Here is a 22570-nt window from a genome sequence, read left to right as displayed (position 1 = left end):
TCCCTTCTGGTTCTGTACTACTTCACATCACTACTCAGGAGACTCTACACGTCACCTTCCTTTATTCACCCTGTTCTTCCTTCCTTCCTGTCTACATCATGGCACTGCACACCACACTACGCCACACCACACTACACTGCCCACTCACACCCAGCACGTTGCCACACCACACCCCTCCACACACCACACACACACACACACACACACACACACCACTCCAGACATCTGCCGCAGCTTCCTACAAACCTATTGCCACGCCATGTACCACCACACATCTCCCACGCCTTTCCACACACCTACCACGCCCTTACACGCCTCGCCAAGTCTACCCACGCAACTGACACGCCTTTCCACGCCTCGCCAAGTCTATCCACTCATCTGCCACGCCAAGTCTCTCCACACACCCGCCACGCCCTCCCACTCCTCCGGTTGTGTGTCGTCGAGGGAGGAGCAGGTGGATGAGGGACGCGACGAGGTGGATGAAAGGGTGACGTCATGCGTGTGGGTGCCCCTCAGGCGGGACGGGTGCCGCTCCCTACTCTCTCTCTCTCTCTCTCTCTCTCTCTCTCATCCTTCACTGCACATTAAAGGCTCTTCTCTAAACACCGTATCACACACTTCCTCTCTCTCTCTCTCTCTCTCTCTCTCTCTCTCTCTCTCTCTCTCTCTCTCTCTCTTGATTTTACACAGAGAGTCTTTCATATTCCCAAGTTAAATATTGAAACTGGAAATTCCTTCCTCTATTTTTCCTCCCCTCCCACGGCCCTTACACAACTCACAAATCTTAAATATCCACTCACACCCTTCTTTTATCTTTTATCTCTCCTCCGCTACGGCAACATTTAAACGATTTTTTTTTTGTGTAATATTTTCCTCTATTTATGTTTCTTGAATGGAATAAAAACAATACACGTAGAAGAAAACATGTAAATAATTCGAATAAGGAACACGTGGGTGGATCCTTCAGATGATATAAAGGTAAACATTGGTCTTCGTTTCCACGGACAAAAAAAAACCGCTGAGAGGGAAAGTGGACGAGTCGAGATACCGGTAAAGACTGAGGTGGCGGGTTATTAGACTTTGATATGGAGGGAATAATAAAGTTCTTAAGAGTGTCAAAGCTTCGATCGAAATCATATCACTCAGAAATAGAATACAGTTATCTACAGCTATCGATTATAATATGTAAATAGAAGAATGCTGTTTTTAAAGACGGTCAGAACTTCGATAGAGTAACCCAGCATCAAATCGCTCAGAAATAGAATACACTTAACTACAGCTATCGATTATAATATGTGAATAGAAGAATGTTGTTTTTTAAGACGGTCAGGACTTCGATCGAGTAACCCAGCATCAAATCGCTCAGAAATAGAATACGGTTATCTACAGCTGTCGATTATAATATGTGAATAGAAGAATGTTGTTTTTTAAGACGGTCAGGACTTCGATCGAGTAACCCAGCATCAAATCGCTCAGAAAAAGAAAACGGTTATCTACAGCTGTCGATTATAATATGTGAATAGAAGAATGCTGTTTTTTAAGACGGTCAGGACTTCGATCGAGTAACCCAGCATCAAATCGCTCAGAAAAAGAAAACGGTTATCTACAGCTGTCGATTATAATATGTGAATAGAAGAATGTTGTTTTTTAAGACGGTCAGGACTTCGATCGAGTAACCCAGCATCAAATCGCTCAGAAAAAGAAAACGGTTATCTACAGCTGTCGATTATAATATGTGAATAGAAGAATGTTGTTTTTTAAGACGGTCAGAACTTCGAAATAGAATAACGTTATCCCAAACTACATACGTGAAGTGAATACAGAAGACAGTCAGTGATGTAAGCAGGAAGAGGAAGGCTGTCGGTCAGATCACCATGGGAGGCTAAAGCAAACAAATGGCCCATGTTCTCCGATATCACTCTCCCTCCCACGCCCCGTCTGCCCCGAAGGTCTCGTTCACGTCCTCGAGGCCAGCTGGTGGTCGTGAGGAGATGGGCGGGGGCGTGTGTGCTGGCATGAAGGTTGCGGTGAGTGTGGTGACGTTAGTTTTGTGAGTGTGTGAGTGTGTGTGGGGAGAGAGAGAGAGAGAGAGAGAGAGAGAGAGAGAGAGAGAGAGAGAGAGAGATGAAATAAGCGCCCATGACCCCTACAGATGGTCTGGCTAGCCTACTTCTGACCCCCGCCTCCTGCTACTGGTCACGCCCTCTGCACCTGGCCTGACATGATTAGAATGACCTTCCTCCCACCTTCAAGTCGTGGTTGTAAGACACATGACAGAGAGAATACACACACACACACACACACACACACACACACACACACACATGGGCATCATAAAACATCTCAAGAATCGAAGGTGAGGAAAATACTCTCTCTCTCTCTCTCTCTCTCTCTCTCTCTCTCTCTCTCTCTCTCTCTCTCTCTCTCTCTCTCTCTCTCTCTCTCTCTCTCTCTCTCTCTCTCAGGTTGAGTTACTACTACTTGTATCTTCAAGCAGAACCTCAAGTCCCTAAAATGAGTCCTCTCAGCCAATAATACAATCACACACACATACACACACACACACACACACGTGCTGGGATGGAGCAGCACCACAGATACACTCTTGCCATCATCAAACATCATCAAGACTCATTTTCTCCGCCCTTCCCTGTCGTCGTTACATAATGCTTGCCTATTCCCAAATAATCTCGTCTAATACTTAGTGCTAAGGTTCATTCGTACTCATATTTATCCTTCACCTTTCCTTAAACTCGATCGTCACAGTGCCGTGTATTCAACAGATATATTCGCGTCTTCTTAGCTCACTGAATTAATCGCTAGAAAACACTAATCATCGTTTCTGTCCCTCACTCCTTGGGATGTCAATGTTTTTATTTTTATTTTAGCGTGTACTCTTCAAACGATTACAGTCACCTTAGCCAGTCAGATCCGCCTTCCTTTAACAATGCAACCTTCTGACTGGACAAGCAAGATCCTGGGGCGCCCCGGGGAAGGTCATCGAGACTTGCTACCTAATATCTACACCACACGTACCATCCTTCCTTAGATTTTCCTTCTCTTTCCAGATCCTCCCGCCCCTTCCGACAGCCTGCACCGGCCATAACCAAGACACGTCCCCAAAACCCCTCTCCAACACCGCCGCTGTGCATGACTGTTGCCTAGCCCTCAGGAGCCAAGCTGCAGTTCACTTGTTCACCTTGCCGTGGGTCATCCACCTGCTGGTTGATTGACTGATAAATGTGTGTGTGTGTGTGTGTGTGTGTGTGTGTGTGTGTGTGTGTGTGGTTGTGTGTGTGTGTGTGTGTGTGGTTGTGTGTGTGTGTGTGTGTGAGAGAGAGAGAGAGAGAGAGAGAGAGAGAGAGAGAGGCGGTGAGGGGGAGGTGTGTTTTGTTGTTGTCATCATCAGCAGGTAGCGACACCTGTTAGAGGACACAGCCCACCCCGGCCCATCACCCCTGGAGCAGTGTCCACAGTGCCCACTTCCTGCTGCCGGATGTGCACACAAACGGTGAAAATTACCGGAACTAAGAACACGACTGGTTGTTTGTGTCAGCTTCGGGTCACGTGAAGGCACGGTGAGGCGCGCCAACAAGTAATTACAAGCAGTGAGGCCACTCACCCAAGGGACGCAGTAGCCGTGGATGGCAGAGGTGGCAGCGTAGGTGGTGAGGTAGGGCTGACGATCCAGGCAGCAGGTGACGCGCCACGTTACGGCTCGATGGAAGAAGGGCTGGGCGAACACGTCAGTGAGGGGCGCCGCCCCCAGGGACTCGCATTCACTGGCTGCCACCGTTGACACCAGACGGGACACCGCCCGCGGTGCTCCCGCCCACAGTAGCAACCGCCGCAGCTTGCGCAGGCCGAAGGACGCTACCAGCGTGTTGCGGGTGAGCAGCAGCAGGGGCGCGGGGCTGCGAGGAATGTTGTTGTCCACCTCGCCGCCCTCGTTCCTGGCGCGGCGGAAGGGGTGGTAGGTGTGGAATGTCCCTCCCAGCTGCTGCAGGAGGCTTTGAACGGCTGCGGGCAGGCCCAGCGCTGCGGCAGCTGCCGGGCGCCAGGGTGCCGGAGCCCGCGGCAGGAGGGAGTTGGGGCGCGGCGCGGGGGCCACCACTGTCATGGTCACGGAGGGCACCGACACCTACAGGAGTCGCACACACGCCGCCCGCCGACGCACTGCCTTGTTCACTGCCTTACCACACACATGGCGAGCAAGCTATGACAACTGGTCTTTGCTTATGTAATGTTAACAAGAAACAGACTGCCACTATTGATATGCCACTGAATGTTCAGTATAGTGTTATTATGCTGCCGTCCCTCCCACGCGGCAGCTGCGGCGAAAGTGTAAGTGTGAATGGCACGGACCAAACCCAGGCTATATCACCTGCTGGCGGCTGCTGCTGAGGACGCGGAACTCGTACAACTTTTGCATTGACACTGTGCAAAATATATATATCAATTGTGAGAGATACTTAAATATCTTCAAAATTTTAATATCTAGGGGAAGAATTGCATATCACTGCGTATGCGGCGTATGAAAAAAAAATATCATATAAGATATGCCGACCTGCGTCTGGCAGCTCTGACTCCCTGGCGCAGGGTGAATGTTTTGACAGGGAGCAGCAGCCGTGTGTTGTGACGGCCGCGTGTACTCAGCAAGGCGTATACGTCTTATTATTGCATCTCTGTCCTACTCTGCCATGCCATGGAACAAAGACACAAAGATGACAGTGGCATGCAAAGATCTTAGGTATTCACAAATCCAGGGAAACTTGACGATGTTGGGTACGCAAGTGTGACCATTAATTTTCCCATACAAGGAAAGAAAGGATTTCAGCGTGACTGGTTTATCCCCAGATTTTGAAGCACGTGATACCTGTCTCATGCCAGAACAAAGACTAATTATTGCTGGGGAGGACAAAAGAACCAAGACCTTGTTAAAAAAGATTGTCAAACACAGGGTTGATTTTTCTTTTCACTTATTGAGACTTATAGAGGGATGTTTTGGCGGGCTTCCTCCCACCCAAACATGTAGATGGCAGCGGACGCCCCCAAAAACGCTTTTTTTTTTTTTTTACGTGTACGCCTATAGCGCCGGTAGGCTTTTCTTGAGGGGCCTGGATGGTAGTCGGCTCCTGCCCGTCATGGCGCAGGCAAGTGTTTATAGTGGCGCCATCTTCTCTTGGCTCATGCTGCCCCCCGGAACTCGTTCTTGATTCACTTGGACGGTTTCCTCTAGTCCGAGTTGATGGGTGGTCTTCAGGACAGCATGTGGGTAGTTTTAAGCCACTCGGCGCTGACTGAAAAATCCGAGGTAGTCAAGTGGGGGATTCGAACCCGCGTCGTCCATCACGCGGTGAATGTGGGCCCAGCACGCCACCACTCAGCCACCGCCTACCCTGTATGCTTGACTACGATGAACGGACGTCAAGGCCCTGGAATGCGTCCGTTTCTTTGTCCTTTTTAAACTTACCTGCTGGACGCTCGGCAGACTTCAAATATTTCGAAACATAAAATTTACGCCTACGCGATCACATATTTGTGGAATCCTTATCAGCCACGTCCTGCAGAGCCAAGCAGGCAGCAACAGCCGCAAGGGCTGACAACAGTTCATTCTTCCATTCTTGTTGGGAAATAAACGTTCAGATTTGGTTTCAGAGATTTACTTATAAATTTGTACATATAATTTACCTTCCTGCTTAAATTAGACACTGTGAAATTTATCTGTCTACAGCTCAGACTTATGAAAAGTTTGTTCAAAATTCGTACTTTGGCAAAAATGCAGTTTTACTAACAGTCATTTTCCTGTTGAACAGTTTCATGTTGTTTAGAATGGGAAAGGTATTAAGACTTATAATACATGAAATCCAGTATCCCTACAAACTTGTTCATTTTATTTAGTAACTGTTGCAATGACCATTTGCATAACTAACGCTATATTCATCACAGTTAAAAGACCAATTCTAAAATTGAAAGATCAAAGGATGTCACCATCTTAACTCAAGTCATGGAAAAATATCATGCAAATAAAGTCAAAATAACAGTGTTGATAAATAATACATCAATGGTGTATCTATAAATGAAGACATGACTATACCTACTACTACTGCAGAAAACAGGTACTCACTGAGATGTCTTGATTCCCTCTTCATTACTGATACAGCAAGTATCTAATGGAGAACTCTGCTTTGATCCCTTCAAATGATGTGTAAAATGGCCTTAGGTTATCACATTTCAGCATATTTTCCAACTTCATCCATTCACCATAAGGCTGTAACTACTACATGATTGACTTAGGAATTAGGTTTGTTGGCTAACCTTTATAGATCCATTGTTTATTGCTGCTTGCAATTGTTCTTGTGTAAGCAGTGAGACTCTTCCATCAGGCAGCTGAAGAGCCATCTGTTCACCCTGAGACGTTCTTACCAAGACCAACCGACCCTGTTGCTGAACTACTTGCTGTTGAACTACAGTCTGTTGCTGTTGAACAACTGGCTGCTGTTGAACTACAGTCTGTTGCTGTTGTTGAACGACTTGCTGCTGCTGAACAACAGTTTGCTGCTGCTGAGCCACAGCTTGCTGCTGCTGCTGCTGCGTTATTACTTGCTGTTGCTGTGACTGCTGCTGTTGTTGGGGTTGTTGATGCTGCACAACCAAATGTTGTTGCATTACTTGCTGTGTTTGCTGCTGCACAACTTGTGTTTGTGCTACTTGTTGTTTCTGCTGTACTATGTGTTGCTGTGTCTGGCCTGCTGCTTGCTGTTGAATTATTTGCTGCTGATTTACAATTTGTGTCTGAAGCTTTTGTTCTCCAAGAGCTTGCTGTCCAACAATCTGTTGCCCTTGATTCTGTGGTAAAGTAGTTCCTTGCAATGTGTGGTGAACAGTTCCTAAGCTTGTTTTAGCCTGTTGTTGAACCACTTGGCCATTTCCCTGGACATAGATCAGCTGTTGATGTCCTTGATTTGCCTGTCCCTGACTAGCAACCACCTGCTGAACCATCTGCACCACTTGACGTGCCCCTCCTGGCTGCACAATCTGAACCAGTTTCTGAGTGGGTGCATTTCTACCGCTCCCACTGACTGGATGTAGCCTCACCACTTGTTGTTGCTGCAAAACTGACCCTGGAGCTACTTGAACCATTTGTTGTGGAACTTGCTGCATTGGTTGGTTAACAACTACTTGTTTATATGTGGCACCAGCCTGCTGGACAACACCCTGATTAACCTGAGGTGTTACAGCAGCCTGGGTGCCTGTGGTTGCTACTCTCTGCTGCAACACAAGCTGATGCTGACCTGTCTGAGCACCTGTCAGCTGAGACTGTGTGCCTGTTACTTTCTGCAACACACCTGTTGGCTGACTTGAGTTTATAATCGCACTTCCTGGTTGGTGTGAAGCAATTACAGCTGTTGTTGGGACTTGAGCTGTTCTTGTTCCTTGTGGTGAGGATACCAGATTACCAATAACTCTCTGTTGCACACCTACTCTTGAAACAACCTGACTTGACCCAGAGACATTGACTTGACTGACTGGAACTACTTGTCTCACTCCAATCTGCTGTGTTAGTGATGTCTGCTGTGCAACACCTGCTGGCTGAGCTACCCCTTGAGATATTACATGGGTCTGCTGCTGAACAACTTGTGGCTGTTGCTGCTGCACAACTGAAGTCTGTGGTGTATCTTCCAACAAAGCATTTGCCCCAGATACCACCTGTACCTTTGCTGCTGTGTTGGCAGCTATTTGTGTCTGGTTCTTTTGTCCAGGCTGAACTGCACCGGGGGTGAGGGATAAGGTATACCCTCCTCGACCATTGGGTAAGGCCACTATTTTGCTCCCTGTGCGCTGCATTAATTGTGCCAAAGACTCAGATTCAAGCTTTAACTGCACCTGTGTCTGTCCCCCAGGGCCAGGTACAGCAACAGGTGTAGCTGTTATTGTCTGGCCCAGAGGCTGTGCAGGAGCCACTGCCACAGCTGCTGTGGACTGTACTGCTGCAATTTGCTGCTGATTATTTGTTTGACACAATGAACCAGCTTCTGACTGCATTACCGTTGCTGTTGAATTTGTAGGTACACCAATTCTGTTCACTACTGGGGTAGCCTGAGATCTAGCAGTAGGAAGGGATTGTCTGTTTCCAGACTGATTTACAGATATCAAATTAGTATGTCTTGTAGGTGAGGAACCCAGACTTGCAGTTGTTCTGACAGCTGGTGGCACAACTGAAGACACTACTGAAGGAGAAGCCGATACTAGTCTTGTGTGAGCCACTGAAGTAAGACGGTTTACATCTTGCTGAGCTGTGGCCCTGGGGATAGCTGCACCTTGTGGTCTGACTGGTGCACTTACAGTTGTTGGTCTTGCCTGCTTAGCCACTCCTCTGTAGGCTAGTGCTAAGGTGTTTGATGACGATACACCACTCACCACAGAGGATATTGGTGCCACCCGAGGCACACTGGGAGAGTTGTTTGTTGCTAGGCTCTGTAGATTTGTCAGAGGCCTTGCTGTGGCTGTGGCTGTAGATGAGGTAGGTGTGTCTGTGGAAACAGATGATGCAGGCTTTACTGTGGCTTCACCATCATGTAGTCCTGGAATGTTGCGTGTTATCATGTGAGCATTTGTGTTAACGGTGTAAGTCTGACCATGGTGCTGGAGTTTGATCTGGGAGACACGACCCTTGATGCTTGGCCTCATGTACTTCACCAGCTGCAAGGCCTGTTCACCCACAACTCGGACGTACACTGGAGAGCCTTGGTCATTGATAGCAGCCACAACAACAGTTGGCACATAAGGCTTTAGACTTAGGTTCTGGAAGGTCTTTGGGGGGATCATCATGCCAGGCCTTGTAGGAGTTGTTGCAGCTTCCTTTTTGTTTCCTGTAACCAGTTGACTTGCCAGATTACGAACAGAGCTTATGTCAACCTTCCCCCGGTCACCTCCAGAAACTTTGCCTCCACTGCCAGAGTGTACATGACCCTTATTGTCAATGTAGCCCATGACCTGTCCTGCCTGGGATAATAAGTAGCGGTGAACCCCTGAAGGCTGAGAATTAGTTTGTTCCTCTTTAGATTCTTGCTCTTCCCGCTCCTTCTCTTCTTCTTCCTTCTTTCTTTTCTTTCTTAGTCTTTCTAACTCAGCCTCTTCAGATGCTTGTAGGGCAAGCTTCTCAAAGTCCAGGCCATCATAGTTGACCATCTTTTTCACTTTGCGCACTCTCCCTCTGGAAGAGACAGCATACCCTTCAGCATTCTCCTCCTGGGCTAAACTTGGGGATTCCACTGGAGGGGTTGCTGATTCCATTATCTGTGTTACTGCTTGCCGCTTTGCTTTTCTCTTCCTCAGTTTGCGCTTTGGATTACCCTCCTCTGTAAAGTCAAACAAATGTTTTTAAAATCTAAACTGTGACGCAGGTAAAGGTTAGTGTGAGCGAGTGAAGTGAGTGTGCATGCAAAGAAATGATGAGCTCAACAGATGGGAGTTGCATCTACTGGGCATTAGGAAAGCCATAAAGTCTGAATCTCCTCTGTTGCAAAGATACACAAATACATATTTCCAAGAAAAAAAAATCTTTTGAGATGAACATGAAAGTCAAACTAAACTGTCTAAGAGTTTCAAAATCTAATGCATCAATGCACCCTCCATTAATGGTGATTTTTTAGTGTATCTTTTAACTTTGCAAACATACCTAACATAACTGTCAAACCACATCCTTTTGAAATCTAAGTTGCTGCATTCACATGAAATAATGAATATAAATATATATATAAAAAAAAGTGATTTCAGGGTCAGACTATAGAGTTATGTTATGAGCTTTGAATTATGTGGCTACGAGGCCTCCTTCAAAAGATAAAGCATCAATATTTTCACTGATGGTTGAGGCAGAAAATCCACAAAACATATTAGGGAAATCACAAGCATTGCAGGCAGGCAGCTAGGGTTCTACAGGGTGCAAACTCACCATCCAGGGACTCTTCACTGGACGATGAGGATGATGAGGACTCCTGAGGGGGTGGCGGAGGGGGTTCAGGTTCTGGCTCTGGGTCACTCATCCACGCCTCCTCAGCTGGGTCCACGTAGTCGGGATCTCTGCATGAAAAGAAAATTGTTTCATCCATCAGAGAGCATTATATGTTGACCATGTTCCTTCACAGTAGCCACATAAGTGAGTGAAATAAGAATGTCATCCTCGTGTTTCAACATACCTAAATAAATATCCTAAACAACAGAATACCACATAACTGGTATATACTGCTAGACAAAACGAGATGGTTTCAGTCCCAAGTGAGTGCCACTTTCGAACAGATTTCCTTTAATAAGTCTGAGCATTGTGATATTAAATTCATACTTAGTCCACTATTTAAGATGTTATCTAAAAAATACAGTGAGCCCTCTACACAACAAACCTGAATATGAAAACTTAAGGAAAGAAAGAAAAAAGAAAAAAAATAGTAAACCTGAGAGCTTCCAAGTTTTCAAAAACACTTTCATGAAGAAAAAATCTAAGAGGGAACACTACCTGGGAACCTCAGCTTAAATTTACAAAACCTAAATTTTTAAAACCCCACCACTAACCTCTTTTCATAGTCATTCCACTCGTGCTTTAATTTTGTGCGGAGTCTCTTGGTAGCAGTAAGCAGCTTGGTCTCCCAGGGACTGAGCTCATTCAGCAAATTGCAAAGGGCGCTATGTAACTTTACTTCACAGGATGGACGCTTCTTTCCTTCTTCCTGTAGTAATGAAGGCTTTTAGAGAACAGAAAACCACAAACACACAAAAAAGTTTCATGTTCACTGGGAACAGATTTTCTCCCTCTCTCCCTCTTTCAGATAGTCAAATTATCATTAGGGGTAAAATGTTCTTAACTTATTGTGCTGTCATTTTTTACTGGAACAAATTGTAAGATTCATCTGCAGAGTGAGAATGACAAGTATTGGCAGCCCTTAATATATGTCCGGTTAATATGTAAGGCTTTGTTATCTGTACATTGAAATATCCAGTTATTTTTGGCAATCAACTTTCCACCAGCCATGCCTTTTCCTCCACCTGCTGTGATTAATAGCAGTAATGAATTGAATGATCCTTTTCATTTTGGCAATTACTTAGACAGCACTGGAGGGAGCAGGGAGGCCCCATTACCATATGCAGTACTGCCAAACTCATCAGGTCAGGGTATATCTTTATCATTTTAGAGAAGGGAGCATCTTTGAAGGGAGCAGCAATTATTGGCAGATTTATGATATATGTGGCTGCCTCCATTGCCTTACCCTTAACCCCTTCACTTCGGCGACGCCGACGTCGGCGTCCGGCTGGCGTCCGACAGCGTCACCGTATGGAAAGGGTTAGTCCTCTTCTAAACCTCTTAAGTGGAATTTAGAGGAGGATTAAGAGGAATTTAGAGGAGGACTGTGAGATTTAGAAGAGAATTAATCCTCTTCCATTTCTCCTTGACCCTTTCCATACTGTGATGCCGTCTGCGTCACGGATGGAAAGGGTTAAATATTATAAGGGCTAACAGTATGTATTTTGAGGGTCACAGCCTTGCGAAACCAGATGTACAGCTTCAAATGAATGTAGTTCAAGTCCAGTATGGACTTGATACATTTTGTTTGAATAACTAGTTATTTAAACTATGAAAGAAATGTGACTAGCTATATATAAGAATTATTACATTTTTATAATCTATCATTTTCTCATGTATGAGATACCATTAAGAAAGTACCGGGTAAATAAAATGGGAAATGAAGCAAAACAAGGCAAAATGAGAAAAAGCAATACCCTTACAAAAGACACTTGCCTCCCACACACATCCACACACTAGTGCTTCACCAAGACACTGACCTTTGTTTTTTTAGTACTGCTTTTCTCCTCCTCTCCTGCTGTGCCATTGCCTGCATTTGAGCCTGAGCCTGCACCGTCAGGAAGGTCCCCAAACTTTTGGATGAGGGCCCGCAGCTGCTCCACTGATGTGACGACCAACTCAAACATTTCAGTGTCTGGTAAGTAAGATGAGCCATCATAGAAGGAAGTGGGTTCCTTGGGAGGCGAGGGGGATTTTTCTTTGGTCTTGTCTTCACTAGTCTTGGGTTCCTCCACATTCTCTTCCCTCTTAATGTGATCCTCATCCCAAGTGTTTTGCAAGCCCAGGATTGTCTTTTCCTTCTTTGTAAGTTTTAGGCCATTTTCACTTTCAAAAAGATTATAATTTTCTTCTTTAATGTCTGGTTCATCCTTGACTTCCACTTTTAATTTCGTTTCAAGATTATAATTGGATCTTTCATCATCTTTCACTTCCCCATTTTCAGTTACTTCCTCCTTTACCTTGACTTTATCCTGATGGAGAGATTCATCTTTCAGATCTTTTTCCTTAACATTTGCTTTTTCAAGTTCTCTTTTCTCCTCAGGCACACAGTCACCATTCTGCATCACACTGCCCTCCTCACTCACAGCTCTATCAGCACCATTGAAAGTCCTCTCCTCTGAGGTTTCTCTTGACTCCTCACCCACGACAGGTCTTTTGTTGTTTACTGGAATGTCATCTCCATTGAGAGCTAACTTTTGCTGCAAGAGAAGGGATAATCTCATAACAAAATGACACAGTACAATCAAGACGCTACTTCAAATTAACCACTCTTATGGAACTACTATCTTTCAGAACTCCCCCTGTCCTCTGCTTGTGGGAATAGTGCTTTACAAGTTGTGTTGAGCTGCCTCCTTGGAAAAAAAAGTGCATTCATTTGTAGTTTTATAAAAAATCACTCAAAAGCAATCAAATCACTGCAAATAATCCATGGATCAAGGCTTCTATCAGACTGCCCATTATATTAGCTACAATGCTGTTGCCACGAATTATTACACTATAGCATGAAGTGTTTTACAGTAGCCTATAAGGTTTAGCTTTTTAGACTGAAAATATTAGTGGGACACTCACTTTTTCCTTGGTGTGAACAGCCCGATGACCTTTCAAGGCAGCAATATTCTGGAATGTCTTTCCACAGAGCTCGCAAGTGGGTTTCTGGAAAAAAAAAATTCATAATAATTCTTTACTCAACTGGTGCTAAAGACTGAAGAATTATTATAACAAACATCAAGTTGACATATAGAGCTTGCTGCACAAAAATAAATAGGAATATAAGTGAAAGTATGTTTCAATGAAAAACATGTTGTGATGACCGAAGAAGCTATAAGTTATCACTTCATTACAACCTTAAACAGCTTCTGATGCTAAGGTAGATTACTTTTAAATGGGAAGTTGCTTTGAATGACTAGTTCTTTACAGTAACCAGGGGTGGGAATGATATTTAAGGGCTGTAGTAATTGTGAAGACTGGTAGTCAATCAGTGTAAAAACAAACATAAAGTAATTGCAATGATGATAACTGATAGTGACTTCAGTAACAGCAATAACCGATTAGTAAATAAGAACGTGACAGCAGACATGCCTTCTTTCCTCCCCGTTTGGCCCTTGGGTTCTTTTGTTGTGCCCTTGTGAGACTCTCAGGCTGAGCTGGCAAGGGGCTGTTGCTGGCCACCACCTCATCCTCCCCTTCTGCTGCATTGCTCTCATCCTCAGGCTTCTCTACAGTCTCATCTTGATCACTCTCACCAGAGGACTCTGATACCACTGTCCACTGTCTCTTTTTTGGTTTTGGCTTTGGTTCATCATCTGAGGACAGACCCAGGTCCTCAAGGTCTTCATTGTACCTGGCCCGTGGTCGCTGCCTAAGGTTGATGGGTCGACTCCTACAGGTCAGGCCCACCTCCTCCTCTGAATCAACAACCCGGCCTCTTCCCTTGCCTCTCTTTCGCTTCCTCTTTTTTCCTCTTGAGCCTTCCCACTCTGCTTCCTCTTCATACTTCTGTTAAAATGCATTTATGGCAAAATAAGAACACATTCAATACATGATGTAATTAAACCATAAAAAATTTTACTCAAGAATAAGTGATCCCTCGTCGCTGAGTTAATCTATACTTACATGTCTAAATTTTCTCATCATTTTCCTATGTTCCTTAATCTTCTCTAAAGGAAGTATGCTTCCTTCTACCAATTCCTCCTCCTCTCTTTCCACCTCAGGGGAAGGCACTCTGGCCCGTCTGTATATTCTGAGGTTCTGTCCACAAAACTGAGGGAAGTGTAGGTAATCGTTGCCATCTCGGTCTTGCCCCAGATAATATTCCCGCTGATCTGCCTCAGTCTGGTCTGCTAATACTTCCTGGACAGTTTTGTGGTTGTGCTGGGGAAAAAATAAAGGTCAATAAAAAAAATGATAAATGAATTCAATCTATTAAGTTTTATCACTGAACATATCATCTCTCAAAGAAATACTGATGAGATGAGGCCACAACTAAACAATCCACGTAGCACCGCACATAGGAAAGACTGGAAAAAAAAACATGAAAAGGCAGCTACACAGAATATACAAAAAGTCAAAACACTGAAAAAAATTAGGATACAACTTCCATAAAAGGATTAAAGGATATATATCAGTCACACAAGACCATCAATTAGTTCTATAAGATGTTTAGTAGGATACTCACTAGGAGGAAATCACAGAGAGATTTAAGAAGCCAGACCCGCTGATGGTACGTCATCTCGTGGAACAGCTGGCGGTCAAAGGGGTTGGTGGGGCCACAGACCTGCCAGAACTGAGGCTCGATACCCATCTGGTCAAATACCTTAGTGAATTGAAAAGATAAGGAGTTATGTTAACCTTCTCCAGATCCTCGTAATAATATTTGAGAAAACCTCATTTTACAAGTGATAACATCAATAACCCAAAATATTTTATGTAAAAGCCATGAAAAGAAGTGTTTTAGACTTTTAGTACATATACATATGCTATTTTATATTTTCAACCAACAAAAGAACAGATACAGATCACAAAGAATGTCTACCAGTAATGAAAATTATTATACATACCTGATCTATGCATACTAATTATGATTAAAAGGAGGTTAAAGAATCTGCCTGAGCTAGGTAGCTTCAACTTGCAACCTTTCAGCCACAAGCCAAGCAGTAAGCACTATTCTGACTGAGCCACTTGGCTCTCCATACTAGTTAAGATGAAAATGATTAGGAGGAAGGTTCCTCATAAGAGACACATGAGTTATCTACATTTTGAGTGGCAACACAAAGTTCTTACCTTCTGTGAATCCCGGTTTTCCCTATAATAGCACCTATACCACAGCAGAGTTTTGTGAGCAAGCTTCCGTGCCCAGACTTTGTATGGCATGTATGGCTTCTCACTGAGCTTCTGCCTTTGTTGAGGGGAAGAAAGGAGGGATGTGAGCAGCATTGCTAGTGTGCGAGAGGCCCGGGGCATCAGCAGCATGCGCTCCACCTCATACTGAGGGACCTCATAGATGTTGAGGGTCTTCAGTGTCAGGAAGATGAAGTGACCAATCTGTGGAAGCTGTAAATTGGAAACATTAAACTGTGAATATTAGTGCATGAAAAATTGGATTTTAATAAGAATTATAGAATTATTTCAAGATTTTATAAACAACCTTTGGGACTGATAAAGTTAGAAACATCTCTCAGAACTACCAGTGTTAGCCAAACTGAAATATATGGACACATACTTCCCACATTGCTTTCATTTGTGTCATGTTTGGCTCCTTCATCAGGTTCTTCTCCCACTCAATGATTTCCTGCTCACGGTCATGCTTGGCCTGCTTCACTGCCTCCATCTTCCTCTTCTTCAGCTCCTTGTCTCGCTGCACTCGACACCCACGCACGCGGTACATCACATAGGAGAAAAAGTTGTCTCCTGCAATAGCACAAAATACCCATGATGAATAAGTGGACAACAGAGAACAATCATATTTTAGCTGCTGAAAGAATTAATCTAATTGAATTATACAAAACACATAAATAAAATTTCTGGCTGCATCACATGAAAGCTTTAGGCACATCTTGAATGAAACAAAAAGGTCCCAACAAGCAAACTTTTATCCCTAATGAGGTTTCCTGTAATGCTGCAGGTTGATGCAAATCAACCCTCTAAGTGCCTCCATATTTGCTTTATGTAAAGAGAAATCATAATCCTCAGTACAGGCAATCATCACTATAGGATCAATCACTGTTTGCTGTTGAATGTGTCCATATGTTTTTCCTGTGTTTTGCTAGCCACAATGAGTTTGTGTTCAATCTTAGTTTTGTTATTCATTCACAGTAATAATGACATCTACACCAAGTGAAATATGAGTCTACCAGTTTCAAGGGCAAAAGGCAAAAGAAAACCTTTTGTTTTCTTTGAATAACTTTATGGTATTTTACATAAATAATGATTGCATATAAATTCTCGCATGTATGAGTTTGTTGGGGTCTCTTTAATGATCAATTCTTCATTACATTTGAGTGTCTAGAAATGCATCTCTATTAAACCCACATTATAAAGTTATCAATATAATATTAATCACTTTACAATCCATATATCAAGAACATAACAAAACCTTATAGCAAGGAATGTCTGTTAAGAAAATTTGATTCCAGAACATATTCCAAGAAGCTTCACCCTCACCATTGACTGAGATTTTGGCAGTTTTATTTCGGTGTGTCTGAGTGATGTCCTCTGGAGGTTGACCAGAAGTTTTCTCAAGAGTACACAGGTCCCGAACTTCTCTGTAAAATCAGTGCATTAGCTAAATAGTTACATTCATATTTATTAATTCTGCAATACAGAAAAAATGTAGACAATCAGTAGGTGCTACTTAGAAGTATACAATAAGAAAGGTGTAATATAACAATTTTTCTCTGAATTTCATGGGTGCACAAAACTTACTTTGGGAGGAGAGCAATCTTCTGTTCCATCATGTGCTCGAGTCTCAGACCTTTCTTGGAGATGGAGTTGGCTGGCCCATAGTAGCGGTAGGCATTCTCCAGCATGGTCCTTAGGTCACCTATCAACTCTGTGATTGTAGGGTATTTCCCATCCAGAAGATCAGCCTTAACTGTGAAAATGAAACAGTAGGCTTAATTTATTGTTGCATTTCTCAGTAATAACTTCCCTTTACCCTTTAACACAGGAAACAGGGTGAGTTAAGCCACAATATATATATATATATATATATATATATATATATATATATATATATATATATATATATATATATATATATATATATATATATATATATATATATATATATATATGTAACTGTCCATTTATATCTTCGACTCCCTGTTTCCTCATGGGCACTTCACCATGGCAGAAGCATCTCCAACTTTCTGTTCCAGCACTCACTCTCAGCACATTCAATCCTTAATCTACCAGCTCTCTCTTTCCAATACTCATCCACTCTACTGACTGGTGGTCTCCCCCTGACACCCTCTCCCTCAATTCTGCCCTTATAATGCTCTCTTCACAAAGTCATACTCATTCATTCTCTTCGCATGTATGTCCAAACCATTTCAGAGCATCATACTTCACTGATTTCATCATCCCACAATCTATCCCCATTGCTGTTACACCCATGCCAAACCTCTTACACAATTCATTACTTTCTCATGCCTATCTGGACACACCACATGCACCTCTTATACATGTACAGTAAAATCCTCACAGTTCGGCATTCTATAACTCGGACTTTGATATAACTCGGTATTCTATAACTCAGGAATTTTATATAATTCAACAAGGCAAAGAAATATTCGTTCAAAAACAAAATTTTGAATTCCAACAAATAATGGAAAAAAGTTGGGCAAAAAATATACATCTCGATATTTTAACAAGTTGTAATCCCATGTAAAGATCTCTACTTGGCATGGCAAGTCCACACTAGCTTTGTTTCAACAATACTGTGAACACACCAGTCGCATGTGACCCAACTCACTCTCCTGCACTTTTTTATTCATCTCAGTATGGTGCGGAGTTGTAGCTACATCTCGTGTCCTGGGTTCAGTAGACGACTAAGACGTACTTCACGCACTTTGAAGTCTAGAGAAATGGGGGAATGTGCCTATCAGCCTTAGCACAGACAAAGCGATTGGCATAGCGTCCCCACACTAACTTTGATTATTTATCCACACCTCGGGCACATGGCCCTACTCGCTCTCCCACGCTCTCTGATGCATCTTGCCAAGCTGCTGAGTTGTAGCCACATATCATGGTTTATAATCAGTACGGGGCGCCCAAACCCTTTTGAACAATTTGCACCACACTTCCTTACTCTCTCCCTTCCCGCTCCTCAGCCTCACACGTGTTGTCTGCCTTTGCACTCTTACCAGACCTAGCTCCTTATCTCTGGGCATTACTTTTCACTTTTTAGATATTTAGTGATTACAGCTTGCTTCAGTATGCATATTGAAGGTGAAGGATTTGCACAACTTGGAATAATGATAACTCAGTCAGGTGAGAGAACTTATGGAGGCAAGTTATAAAGGTTTTACTGTATGCCATTTCCAATGCCCATATTCATGATTGTTTTGCTACATTTCATATCCATGTCTCTGATGCATAGGACAAGATTTGGCAAAATAATGCTGTTCCTTATACCCTACTTTACCCCCAGGCTGAGTTACTCCTTGAATTAATAAAAAAAGGGGGAAATTATTATACAAAACAAAGACACTTGCACATACATACTCCTGCTTGTCATTCACACTGAAAGATATCACACACATTCAGTAATAAGCAGATGATTTAAAGACCAACTCACTTTTCTTCAACCATAGGGGTCTCTTCACTACCTCCAAGTAGTCCTTATTCTTCTCAGGTTCCATCTCTATTTGCTCCATGAAGGGGGCGTTGCTTCCTTTCTGGTAGTCTGACATCAGCTCCATCAGGATTCTGGGAGACATTTATCATGTACTCATTCATCTGCTTATTTACCTTTCCTTAAAATGTTTATCCCTCTTAAACTTTTGATTCTGTTAATGAAGAATACTTCCATCTACTTTGTTTCATATATCTATATTTACAAAAAAAATCCACATCTTAAATTTCCTATATAATCAGAAACTGGTTCTCAAACTGGGGTATGTGAGACCCTGGAGTACATGACTGTAATTTTGGGTCTATATAATTCAATATAATGTGTCCCAGAACAAATGTTTGATGTAGCAGTATAAATTAACCAAACATGACACTGGCAAATTCTTCACCAGACAACGCCTTAAGTGGTACATCACTTTCATACAGTTTGAGAACCACTGCACATCACTTTTTATTTTTTTCCTTATTCTCTAAAACTTGCCTGTATCCCAAGTTCAGTTCATCACTGAGGTGGTCAGTATTGGTCTTGTTGACAACTCGCTTCTTTGGAGTGACTGGGTGGTGCACCAATAGGCCACCACCACCACTCTTGTTCACCAGGCTGGAGCACCGACTCTGAAGGCTGGGTGAGGGGGTTGTGGCTTTGTTTGGGGGAAGGGACGGAGTTGAGGAGTTTGATGAAGGGGAGGAGCATGACCCACTGATAATGTCACTCACCCCAGAGTACAGGGAAAATGAGGCCTTCTTGGACTCCCCATCCTGTGATGGAAAAAGTGTTCTCGTCAAATTTTAATATTCAGAAATATCAACACAATAATAACTATTAATAATTATTTTGTTATCTTTGCAGATATGCACAATTCATGGAATATACTACATGCTAGCTGAAGAATGATTGCATAAGAGAAGAATGAAGAACTAAAGCCAACCTTCTCCACAGGTGGTGCAGCTGCAGATGATGCACTCTCTTCCCCTTCCTCCTTGTTGTTACCATTCTCTAGTTCATCTTCTGAACCAGCTTCTTCCTCTTCCCCAGCATCTTCATCTTCTGATTCCTCATCTTCACTAGAGCCACTGACTTCCCCATCCTCATTCATGGTATTCTTTTCAGAATATGAATGTCATATTAGTTTCTATTGTAAATCAAAACCTTAATCAATACTTTCATGAAAAAAATATCACCTCTGTAAATTTAAACTGGCATGCAATTAAGGAAAAAAAAATGTTGTAACAGATAAAATACTGGTGAACATGTCTGGTAAACTTACATTATTTCAGGTGTGAGGTATCAATGAAATTCTACTAACCTGATTTTTTTTATCCAAACTGGAGTCATGTGATATTTCTCTCCTTGCAAGAGAGAGCTGAAGTTGTGAGGCAGGAGATGGTTGTGGGGTGGGACTGTCTGGGCACTCTGAAAGCGGATCATCAACTTCCTCATCTCTGGACGATGCTAATGACTCACTGCCATTCTGTTCTGCAGGAAACGGGTGACTACCCACAGTGCTGTTTTCCGGTTGCCAATCATTGGCAGTGACTGTCTCTTCTTGCTCTGGATCAGTAATGTCCATGGTGCTTCTGCACAGCCAGCATGGCCCTCACGCACACTATATAGAATCCTTCCTGTAGGCAGGTGAAGGGGACACATCAAACACCTATTCATGAACCTAATTTAATGTCAGTGTAGTTAATACATCTACATAAATTAAGTACTATATAACACACCATGGCATTAACAAATCATAAGATGGCTCAGACCAGAATCATAATTCTTGACAAAAAAAATGTTGGATCACTTTTTTTTATCAATGGCAAAACAGTTAGTGGGTGATGATGAGACTTGCTTCCCTGCACCAGTCTGTTCTTTATTACTGTGACAAGTGAGTTTTCCCTTAAGAGCAATGAAACACCTAATATAATTAATCTGCATGCTGAAGCTACTAAAACTAAGGTACTGCACCCAAAAGAGGAACATATTTTTCTCCTCCAGAGTTGTGAACACCTGGGACAAACTGACGGATCAACAGTGGCAGCGTAAACGCATTTAAAAATAACTATGACCGGGACGTTGACAACTTTCAGAGAAGAGGCATACCCTTATGAGAACTAGCTCTCTTGCCTCTTAAGTAATCACAAGGTAAGCAATCACGTAAGCTAACCTAAATTCAATGAAAGTCTCTACTTATTCACCCCATCGATAGTTACATTACTATACTCACAATAGATATTTGATATCATTTACTACTTTATGTATTGGTAGCAACATTTAGGTTAATGTATAAGACAATATGAAATGAATATAATCTTCATCCATTCTATCAAAGAATTTATACCGGTACCTATTTTATCACACCTGACTACCAGTTGCAAGGATATAATATATTATTAATAATGTCACCCATTCAGCCCTCTACTTTGCATGTGAAAATGATATTATATTAAGTAAAGACTAGTATGTCATTATGTTTCCTTTGGCACATAAATATTCAATTCACAGCTCCAGTCTCTACCAGTGGTTTCTTTGCATGAAAATTCAAGTCAGAATAATCAAACAAGGGCTCAATGACATGACACCATTCCTGTCATTCATAATGCAATTTAAAGATATCAAGGGTTTTCAATATCAAGAAAAAATTAATTGCACATGCTTGCATGTAAAGTTAGGTTACTCTCTACTTTAGACACTGGATAAAATAGGACAGCACTGAGGCACTAAAGATTTCAGTTGTCCCAAGACCCTTGTGCAGTATAAATCATTACTCTAAGTTGACCAAACTTTATGAGAGAGCTAATATCATGCACAAGCAAAATAAACATGCACCTAAGCTCTCAAACAGCACAGTAATAATGACATTTGAGGGCTTTCTAATCCTGATGGACAGTGAACAATGCGAACCATCCGAGGCTTCAGACGGGTCCTGCCTCGCCCAGGGCCGCCAGCTGACTGACACCGGGTCACTGTAATGATTTCTTCTATTTACTCAAGCACTCTTAAATACGTGAAAATCTGAAGAGAGAGATGAAACCAAGGGTCGGGGCTGGCTATGACCCTTACCGCGTGGCCTTGCAGGGGCGGGGCGGGGTTGACCTGACACACGCGGTCACCTGCCACGGTTACGTCACCCATTCATCCCAGTCAGCTGTTTCTTGTTGACACTCACTCCCCGCGGCTCCAAAATGAGGAGGGAGTGAGTGCCCCGCCAGGCTTTCCCGCAGATCTCACTGGCGACAACTAACCCCAGGCGCCTCAAATGGACTCCACTTCAGCGCTGACACTGCCGAGGTCACCCGCAGCACCTCGGGAGGGTCACAGGGGGGTCAAAAGGGGTCAAGTAATGGTGGATCCCTCGCTGCTCTCACGTCCAGGTGCCCAAGACGGTGAGGTTGTTTTGCCTGCCTGACCACCGTTGCCAGACTATCGTATTTACCGTTTTTCGACGCTCAAGTATCACAAAAATACACCATTAATTAACCATTTCAACGATAACTATACATGAATCCACTTATTGGGGTGCAGGAGGAAGGTCTTGGGATGGAAATTGGTATAATGTAAGAGGCTGAGTACGACAATCTGGCAACGCTGTGCCTTGACCCTCCGCGCTCACAACCAATTTACTGACCAATAACACGGATTCGTTTCCCTTTTTAGGCGATGTGGATTGTATTTTTCGCGTTAACCTGTGTCGATATTACTGGATCATTCCCTCGATGGACGGATTTGATTTGTTATACTTTCATTTTGGAACTACTTGACTCCGCGGACGATATGAGGTGAACGACGTGACGCGGCCGTGAGGAGAGAGCGGGAACTTCAATTTTACGATGAAAATACCTCACAGAAACAATATATAGAACCTTTTA

At 43.2% G+C, this 22570-nt stretch overlaps 2 protein-coding genes across 4 annotated transcripts in view; both read right to left on the bottom strand.

Moving 5' to 3' along the window:
- LOC127001809 (uncharacterized) overlaps window positions 1–4369 on the bottom strand; it is a 34091-nt gene extending 29722 nt beyond the window's left edge. The window contains exon 1 of the mRNA XM_050867017.1: window positions 3623–4369. Within this exon, the coding sequence (XP_050722974.1) occupies window positions 3623–4120 (498 nt within the window). The 5' untranslated portion in view covers window positions 4121–4369. The remainder of the gene's footprint in view (window positions 1–3622) is intronic.
- Window positions 4370–5647: 1278 nt separating this feature from the next.
- Window positions 5648–22228, bottom strand: LOC127001797 (uncharacterized protein KIAA2026-like). 3 transcript variants are annotated; one of them, XM_050866987.1, is made up of 17 exons: window positions 21765–22228; window positions 20017–20332; window positions 19639–19812; window positions 19191–19468; window positions 18654–18784; window positions 16778–16946; window positions 16517–16617; window positions 15576–15763; window positions 15137–15406; window positions 14532–14669; window positions 13970–14227; window positions 13436–13852; window positions 12926–13009; window positions 11836–12555; window positions 10570–10724; window positions 9956–10083; window positions 5648–9362 (listed from the first exon to the last, which is right to left on the bottom strand). In XM_050866987.1, the coding sequence occupies exons 2-17, from the start codon at window positions 20278–20280 to the stop codon at window positions 6301–6303; spliced, it is 6537 nt and encodes a 2178-aa protein (XP_050722944.1). In that variant the 5' UTR covers window positions 20281–20332; window positions 21765–22228; the 3' UTR covers window positions 5648–6300. The 3 variants fall into 3 exon arrangements, with proteins under 3 accessions (XP_050722944.1, XP_050722953.1, XP_050722964.1); XM_050866996.1 differs by having other exon boundaries at window positions 21947–22228; XM_050867007.1 differs by lacking the exon at window positions 21765–22228 and adding an exon at window positions 21606–21625.
- Between the last annotated feature and the right edge of the window lie 342 nt (window positions 22229–22570).

The sequence above is a fragment of the Eriocheir sinensis genome, chromosome 2 (assembly GCF_024679095.1).
Source record: "Eriocheir sinensis breed Jianghai 21 chromosome 2, ASM2467909v1, whole genome shotgun sequence".
NCBI lineage: Eukaryota > Metazoa > Arthropoda > Malacostraca > Decapoda > Varunidae > Eriocheir > Eriocheir sinensis.
The sequence above is the reverse complement of the archived record's forward strand: the minus strand, read 5'-3'. Positions and strand labels throughout refer to the sequence as shown.